The following is a 9,138-nucleotide window of genomic DNA, read 5'->3' as shown; positions in this document are numbered from 1 at the left end:
CTCCATTTAATAAACAACCCGGGAACACCCACGATAAGTTCGAGTCATAACCTATTGGGAAGGTTTCTAGACTCTAAGCTTACTACGTGCAATGCATTTTTATCTGGCCACTCTTGCCCAAGCACACCTATATACCTTTCGATACGTGGTGACTTGGTTTGATATACCGTATAGGTGATAATCTAAAACCTCAATTCACTTCTCTAAAGCCAAAAACAGTCAGTTTGATCTCCAGTTGAGAGGTGGCGCACAATGCTGAGCAATGGCCCACTTAAATACCTCTCGTCTAGAATAGACGTAGTCTATCCCCCTTGTACAGTAGGGTACAGCGGGGCAAGATCTTGCTTAGGCACCGGTTTTGACCAAGAAGTGCAATTGATATACTTAGACTATCTTTTATACCTACGGGTACGAGTCAAGAATTGTAGCTTTCATAAATGGTTTGGCATCCCACGAGGGGACCGACCACGTACTAGTACTACGTTGGCAATCGGGACATGTGACTGTATGGCTTACAATAGGTCAAAGGCTCAAGTCGCTCCAGCCTGGGTGCATCAACATACTTCTCAGAATCACCTGATCAGATGGTATTGATGCCCCCACTTTGATATACCCTAAGGTACGTGACTGGAGTTGTGGGTTTCATGAATGACGTCGCATCTCCGAAGAGATCGGGCCACGCACTAGGCCACGTTGGCTAAATGGGACGTGTAAGTGAGTAAAACATTAAACGTGCATGTGGTGTGTGCAAAACAGGGTGGGGTGTGCCCGGGACCTTTTTCAAACAAATGGGCCCATGGATCCACTCAAACCAATCATACATTTAATCAAAACCAAAATCATTCAAATCATATGAATATTCAATTAAGATCACATTATTCCCATCACCTAAGCACATTAACATTACGATCAACATCAATCATGTATTTCAAGCAAGATCATGGTAAATTAATCAATAAATATGGCATATGATAATGATCAAACAAACATTGCAATAGGCATAATTTTTATAATTTTTAAGGTCCAATCAATGATCACTTTTGGGTGATCCAAAATAAATCGAGATTCCAATAGGTGTTACATTGATGATAGAATGACAATGGTTGAGATGAGCTCACTCTCAAGAACATTAATTGTGCCAACATTAGATAAATTCAGATTTTCTGTGAATTAGGAAAATACAATCTGAACTTGCATCGATGATATCTAAGGCTCCCGATAACGAAATCGAGTGAACTCAAGTTCTAAATTAATTTACTCGATGAGATCTACATTTTATTAATAGGTGTCCAGACTTAGTTCTTACCAGAATGTTCTGTAAAAACGTTTTAACGTTGCTGTCCCAACTTTCATTCAGAAATAATTCCAGATTTACAGATTGAACTTGCATCGATGATATCTAAGGCATCCGATAACGAAATTGAGTGAAATCATATTCTAAATTAATCTACTCGACGAGATCTATGTTTTAGTAAGAGGCTCCCAGACTTAATTCTCACTAAAATATTCTCTAAAAAAGTTTTAACATTGCTGTCCCAACTTTCATTCAGAAATAATTCCAGATTTACAGATTGAACTTGCATCGATGATATCTAAGGCTTCCGATAACGAAATTGAGTGAAATCAGATTCTAAATTAATCTACTCGACGAGATCTATGTTTTATTAAGAGGCTCCCAGACTTAATTCTCACTAGAATAATCTCTAAAACGTTTTAATATTTATGTCCAACCTTCATCATTCCATCATTTTCATAGGTCAATTTGAATCTTTCATTATTTAGGGATCATCAAAAAGTGATCCTTAACTGGAAAAAAAATGCAATACCCAAAATCATCTACAATCAAGACAAAAAATAAATAAACAGAAAAAATACATAAAATAAATCCAACTAAATAATAAAAAAATCTAGGTCATCTTGGCAATGCTCCCATACTTGGGGTTTTTCAAATTTGATCATCAATAGTCCCCAACGGAGTCGCCACTGAAAGCGCCCTCGATCCACGGGATGCGCGGATCCACTTTTGACTCTTGAGGTTTGGGAGTCGCCACCTAGTTATTGTGGTCTAGGAACCAAACTGACTCTAACATTGATAAAAAGAACTAATCTACCACAAAAAATCTGAATTCGGGGATCATGTTACGGTGTTGGAAGGTGTTAGGCACCAACCCCGCCCGGCCAAAGCCGGTCTCTACTTACTTTTCAAATATATCACATTGCTAAAAACCTAGATAAAAATAAAAAAAATTACATACCTTTCCGATAGCAAGGATTTTGTTCCCTCAGATCTGACAAAAAGAGCTCCTTGTACTGTACTCCATTGCTTCGTTCTGTCTCCGGATTTGACTTCGGATCTCCTAGATCAAGGTATCTCCTTGTTTTTGGATCTGAACTCTTCAAGTTTGTTACGGATTTTGGGGTATTTTTGGAGCGATTTTAGGTGTTTTCTAGACTAAAATTGAAGGAGGGATGTTAGGTAAGGAGTTGGGGCTCCAAAACTAGGGTTTATGGGGGGCTAAGGGAACTTCTAGACCTACTTCTCTTAGGGTTTTGATTTGATACGAAAATAGGGTGTGAACACCTCTATTTATAGAATTTTTTTAAGGTTGATTTGGATAGAGTTAGTGTTTAATTAGAGATCTTTTAATTAAAGTTGTGTTTTAGTCAAAATTGTTTTAGGTAGAATTGTGTTTTAATTAGAATTGTTTTAGGTAGAATTGTTTTTAAGTTAGAACTCTATTAGATAGAGTTATTATTTAATTAGAATTCTATTATGACTTTTGGTCTTATTTGATTGACTTTTAATGTTTTGACTTTAGTCTTAATTGATTGACTTTTAATATTTTGACTTCAGTCTTGCTTAATTGACTTTAATTTTGACTTTAGTCTCACTTGATTGACTTTAATACTTTGACTACAGTCTTTCTTGATTGACTTTAAATTTTTGGAGAACCCCCTTCCATTATTTCTTTAATTCTTTGGACCCCCAAATGGATGGGTCCTTAAAGAAATATCCCACGAACCCTCAACAATTTTACCCGAAAGTCCGATTGATCGATTTTTTAATTCAAAATTTTAAATTAATTTCATCAATGTTTCACTTTAATTATTTAATATTTTATTTATTAATTTCGGAATTTTTTAATTATGAAAATTGTGAAATTACCGTTTTACCCCCGGAGAGGATTTTTCACGTTTTAAGTCGGTTTTTAATGTTCTAGGATGTTTTAGAATCGATTTTTCGTAAGGAATTCAATGGAAATATTATTTTGTGTTATTTATGAAATTTTTTGTGTGAAATGATTGTGAACTTTATGAGGGGCATTTTCGTAATTTTGTCAAATTCTGTTAAAATTGGTGAAATGATTTATTTGGTTCCGATTTGTTATTTTATGTGTTCGAGAGAGTTTTCCTAAGCGTAACGTAGGCTCTAGGGTTGTTTTGAGGTTAGGGGTATTTTGGTAATTTGATAATTTTTTAGTGATTTTTATCGTGAAGTTTCTTTTTGGTCTGCAAGATGATGATTTCTATGTTTCTAGGGTCGTATTTTCCTAGCGTAGCGTGGTTTCTAATGTTTTGTCAGTTCGAGATACCTCATCCGGATTTCTGAAACACATCTGGTAACAAAATAAAGCAATGGAATACACATCCATCATTGGAAATCATTGCAATCGGATTGACGAGTTGATTAATCAGGCGAGTACAAAAATGGGGTGTCTACAGGCCCTGATTGGCTTCTTACCCTGCTAATTAAGGTAGAAAAGACCTACGTAGGCCTAAATTTAGGTGTGGTCCAAGTTTAGTGCTATATCCGCACGTAGGTTACTAATAATTAGAAAAGATTTTTTTGTTGATAATATATTTTCAAGTTATATGCATACCACGAACTAGGTAGCTCTTGAATGGTCATTTTCACCAAGTAAAGGACTCCTTTCTGGCCTACTCTTGATGCCTTGTATGGCCCTTCTTAGTTAGGACCCAACTTTCTACCATTTTGCTCTTTTCTATTCTGGAATACTCTACGTAGCACTATATCTCCTTCTTTAAACTGCCTATGTGACTCTCTTATTGAAGTACTTTTGCAACTTCTTATGAAAGCCCTCTAGCCTTCAACGCTACTTCTCATTTTTTCTTTCAACAAATCTAGTTCTGCGATTATATGTTGGTTGTTCTGATCAGTCTACACTACTCTTGATCTTATTGTGGGGAAACTATTTTCTATTAGTATCACTACCTCCATACCATAGGCCATAGCGAATGGAGACATCCTTATAGAGGTTCTGGTAGTTGTCCTGTAGGCCCACAGTGTTCCATGCAAGACTGTTGTCCATCTTCCCTTTGCTTCTCCCATCCTATTCTTTAACGTGTCTATTAGTACTTTGTATGTGGCTTCAGCCTGTTCATTGTCTTGTGGATATTGTGACGTGAAAAATAACTACATTATCCCATGCTCTCTATAAAAATCTTTGATCTGCTCTCCTGCAAATTGTCTCCCATTGTCTGAGACTATAGTGCGTAGTAGACCAAATCGACAGATTATGTTTTCTCATAAGAACTTCTGAACTTCCTACTGGCATATTCTAACTGGAGGGAGTGCTTTTGTACACTTGGTAAAATAATTTGTCGCCACCAGTAAGAAAGTTAGGTTACCTAGTGCCTTGGGCAGCAGGCCTACTAGTCAATTCCCCATTGTGCAAATGGCCAAGGGTTGATGAGGGAATTGAATTGCAAAACTGGCTGTTGGATTATTCTCCCATATATTTGGCAATTGTCGCAATGCTTGACGTGTAGAACTGTGTTTTTTTGCAAATATGACCAGAAATACCATTGAGAGAGTATTTTGTAGGCCAAAGACCTTATCCCTAAATGATTCCCCCAATACTAAGGGTTGTGAGCTCATATTGTAACATCCAAAAACATGATTTAATGCCACAAGGATGTAAAGGAAAAATTTTAATAACTCTAAAAATAAATATATTTAAAAAAAAATCATAATTGAGGTTTACTTTCAAATTTGGGAGCTTAGTAATCACCCATTTCAACACCTTGGATGAAAGATCAAAACAGATTTTTTTTTTTCTTCTCTGTATATGAGTTTTTCCATGAAATTTAGACGGTTGTAGTGTTGGATTGCCAATGTCATAATCCATATGGGGGACCCTTAATAAGAAAAGAATTTTTCAATCTTATTTCATATAATAGACATTTTGGCGCTATTTTGATCGCTTGTCTTGTCTCCTGAGAATCCAAGAGACTTTCAAAATATCGTTGTTGATTTTCTCTACTCTCGGTAACCTTTCCTAAGAAGCAGTCACCAACTCACCATGGCCCCACGATCACAATAACCCCTATATCAGAAAATGTAACGTGGACCACTCTTACCAACGTTGGTGGATCTACAAAACCATAGGCCCACTAATGTGAATTTTCTATATGCCATTATATATATATGTATTCAATGGCCCCGGGACCATGTAAATATTTACCCATTTCTTGTTTCTCTAAAAGCCCGACAACGGCTACAAATCTTCAAATCCAAGCGATTCGAAGTGGCACCTTTTAGGCCGTTAGATTCTTAGAGATCTGACCGTCCAAATTTCAAAAAAGAAATAAGACCGTTAGACAGTGCTGTAGAGTCCTCTATTTTAAAAGGGAGAGTTCCTTCTCAATCCTCTTTTCACAAGGCAGACAAATCAACTGAAAAGAAGAAGAGATAAACAGAGAGGTGGCGAACTCGAACGATGCAGATGAATCAGGAATCAGAGATGGCTTCAAGATTTATAGTTCCACAGAAACCTGAAGGTGTGTAATCTGAAACCCCCTTCTCTCCTTAACCATGGATCGTTGGACGGCATTTTATTTGATGGGGTTTTAAGCATCGATTTGTGCATCTTGAACAGATCTCTTCAAATTCTTTGAATTTTTATATGGGTTTCTGTTTTGGACAATTATTAAAGGTGTTATTTGTTCTTGGCTGTTTGGATTTTTTGACACCTTTGAAAATTTTCTTTCTTTTATGCGAGTTTCCATCTCTTAAATATTTTTGGTTTTTTGAATCTCTAATGTAATCTATAAGGTTTCTTTATGTGTTTATGGCTAGATCTTGGTTGGGTTGTTCTTTTATTTTCAAATCCTTATTGTAAATAGGTGGTACTTCTTTTTTGTTTTATTTTTTTTATATAAGAAATTTTTTATGAAATTTGCAGAGGGGGCAGTTGTTGGAGGAGGCAAGAAGAAGGTCAGCAAAGCAGAAGGAAACAATCGCCGAGCCCTCGGAGATATTGGGAATCTTGTTACTGTTCGAGGAGGAATAGAAGAAGCAAAACCACATCGCCCCATCACAAGGTTGGTTTCCATCTCCATATCCATCAATCCTCTTTTTCTCTGTTTATATAATATACTTCTTGAATGTTTTATTTCTTCTATTCAGGAGCTTCGGTGCCCAATTACTTGCAAACGGAGCAGCAGCAGCGGAGAACAACAAGAAGGTTGTAAATTAAACATATTTCTTTCTCAACATTTTTCGATCAAACTCAAGAAATTTCAATCAGACCAATGTAGTCTCTCTTTTCTTTTTCTCTTAATGTACAGAAACAAGTTGCAGTAATTAATGGAGCTGTTTTGGGGAGAGGTGTGGCAAGAAAGCCAGCCCAAAAGAAGGTTAGTGTTGTTAACCCAAAAGCCAAGACGGTAATCAAGATCAGCCCAGACACCGAAGAGGAGGCTAAAATGGATAAATCTGAAAATCGAAGAGTATCAAGGAAGAAAGTCCAGACCCTTACTTCAGTTCTTACTGCTCGAAGCAAGGCAATTTACTGGGATCCTTTTTCAATCTTCTGTTAAATTTTTTTATTTTTTTCGTTTAAGATTCTTTTAGAGAAATCTAACACTTTGGTGTGCTTTATCCATGTCAGATTGCTTGTGGTCTGACTGATAGACCAAAGGACCCCATCGTTAACATCGATGAAGCAGACGTCGATGATCAGTTGGCAGCAGTGGACTATGTTGAAGATATTTACAAATTTTACAAGCTGACAGAGGTTATCATCTTTTCCAATTTCAATTTTTATTTGTTGTTTATAAATATGTCAGTTTATTTAATACTATTTGGGGGGTTCTGATTCCTGATATGCAGAGTTCAAGCAGAGTTCATGACTACATGAGTTCACAAATCGAAATTAATGAGAAGATGAGAGCTATCCTTGTGGACTGGTTGATAGAAGTTCACAACAAGTTTGCACTCATGCCTGAAACTCTTTATCTTACAGTCCACATAATCGATCGATTTCTCTCAATGAAGATAGTCCCAAAGAAGGTGTTGCAGCTAGTAGGTGTAAGTGCCATGCTTATAGCTTCTAAATATGAGGAAATATGGGCCCCAGAGGTATATATATTTTTGGTCATCTTGTTTCTGATAAATTGATTTAGCAACAAATTGTAATCTGGGTTGGCTGATTCCATCATAATTTAGCAGGTGAACGACTTCGTTTGCATATCAGATATGGCTTATAACCGAGAACAAATATTAGCAATGGAGAAAGCGATCTTGGGAAAGCTTGAATGGAGCTTAACAGTCCCTACGCCTTACATGTTCTTAGTACGATTTATCAAAGCCGCTGTGTCTGATCAAGAGGTATTAGAGATCATATATTCTTTCAATAAATACAATAATCAATTTCAGAATTTACTCATTCTTGTTAAAATTCAGATGGAGAACATGGTTTTCTTTCTAGCTGAGTTGGGACTAATGCACTACAAGACGATTATGTACTACTGCCCTTCAATGGTGGCTGCTTCAGCAGTCTATGCATCGCGCTGCACTCTAAACAAAAGCCCTCTTTGGGATGAAACACTTAAGTTCCACACGGGTTTCTCTGAGCCTCAGCTTATGTATTCTTCTCTCCTCTCTCCCCTTTTACCCCTGCTTTCAAGCGTATTAACATCGATAATAAGTCTTTTTCTTACAACGTAACTTTGTTCCGTCATGTAACAGGGATTGTGCTAAGCTCTTGGTAAGCTTACACTCAGGGGCTGCGGAAAATAAGCTGAGGGTGATTTACACTAAATACTCAAATCCTCAACGCAAAGCTGTTGCACTACTTTCACCAGCCAAGAACCTCTTGGCGTGATTGGTTCATTTCTATTTCATTGATCGGAGTTCATGTGTATCCAGTTTCAAACACTCCCTTTTGTGTTCTTTATGAAACAACAAGATTTTGATTTTGTTCATTGATGAGAAATGCTCTTTGATAGAAAGTTTTAGTGTTGTTGTGGTAGGACAGAATCAGAAAATTACAATGTTAAGGCCCATTTTTTTTGTCTACATAGATGGATCTGTCTTCTGAGCCAAATGTCGTTGTGTATGTGCACACTAGTATTTTATGTATGTGTGTGTGTGTGTGTGCATCTCAAGTTTCCATACGCTCCCTTTTTGTGTGCCTGCCCTTGTTGTGTATATGCATGCATGTGCATCTCAAGTTTCCATACGCCCTTGTGTGTATGTGCGTGCATGTGCATCTCAGAAAATTACAATGTTAAGGCTCATTTTTTTTGTCTACATAGATGGATCTGTCTTCTGAGCCAAATGTCGTTGTGTATGTGCACACTTGTATTTTATGTATGTGTGTGTGTGTGTGTGTGTGTGTGCATCTCAAGTTTCCATACGCTCCCTTTTTGTGTGCCTGCCCTTGTTGTGTATATGCATGCATGTGCATCTCAAGTTTCCATACGCCCTTGTGTGTATGTGCGTGCATGTGCATCTCAAGTTTCCATACGCTCCCTTGTTGTGTGCATGTGCCCTTGTGTGTATATGTGTGTATATGTGCACACTTGTATTTTATGTATGTGTGTATATGTGTATTACATAGACGATCTGAGTCAAAGGTATGGTTGTGTATGTGTGCATGCATCTCAAGTTTCCATACGCCCCCCCCTTTTTAGTGTGCCCTTGTGTGCATGCATGCTTGCGTGCATCTCCAGTTTCCAAATGCTCCCTTTTTAGTGTTCTAGATGAAATAACAAAATTTGGTTAGTGGAACGAATAATTGGGGTGAAAAAATCACAAAGTTGTTATATCAATAAAGATTGAATTCATCCATCTCTCCCACCGAAGCAAATGCAGTCTCTATCTCTGCCAAG

General features: G+C 37.2%; 1 protein-coding gene across 3 annotated transcripts; it reads left to right on the top strand.

Moving 5' to 3' along the window:
* Positions 1–5,645: 5,645 nt before the first annotated feature.
* Positions 5,646–8,316, top strand: LOC147400364 (G2/mitotic-specific cyclin S13-7-like). 3 transcript variants are annotated; one of them, XM_086446029.1, is made up of 9 exons: positions 5,646–5,802; positions 6,207–6,345; positions 6,431–6,488; positions 6,592–6,807; positions 6,915–7,040; positions 7,136–7,384; positions 7,472–7,633; positions 7,709–7,890; positions 7,994–8,312. In XM_086446029.1, exons 1-9 carry the CDS (start codon positions 5,742–5,744, stop codon positions 8,127–8,129), a joined length of 1,329 nt encoding a protein of 442 aa, XP_086302155.1. In that variant the 5' UTR covers positions 5,646–5,741; the 3' UTR covers positions 8,130–8,312. The 3 variants fall into 3 exon arrangements, with proteins under 3 accessions (XP_086302155.1, XP_086302156.1, XP_086302153.1); XM_086446030.1 differs by having other exon boundaries at positions 7,475–7,633; positions 7,994–8,306; XM_086446027.1 differs by having other exon boundaries at positions 7,475–7,890; positions 7,994–8,316.
* The last annotated feature ends 822 nt before the right edge of the window (positions 8,317–9,138 follow it).

Source organism: Akebia trifoliata, chromosome 6 (genome assembly GCF_017979445.1).
Source record: "Akebia trifoliata isolate Shusen 1 chromosome 6, ASM1797944v1, whole genome shotgun sequence".
Lineage (NCBI taxonomy): Eukaryota > Viridiplantae > Streptophyta > Magnoliopsida > Ranunculales > Lardizabalaceae > Akebia > Akebia trifoliata.
This window is presented reverse-complemented; position numbering and strand designations above follow the sequence as displayed.

Bases quoted from the DNA above. Each gene is read 5' to 3' on its own strand.
- LOC147400364 (XM_086446027.1), top strand. From the start codon at position 5,742: ATGCAGATGAATCAGGAATCAGAGATGGCTTCAAGATTTATAGTTCCA. The intron at 5,803-6,206 runs GTGTGTAATCTG...TGAAATTTGCAG, and splicing joins AGTTCCACAGAAACCTGAAG to AGGGGGCAGTTGTTGGAGGA. The intron at 7,385-7,474 runs GTATATATATTT...ATAATTTAGCAG, and splicing joins AGGAAATATGGGCCCCAGAG to GTGAACGACTTCGTTTGCAT.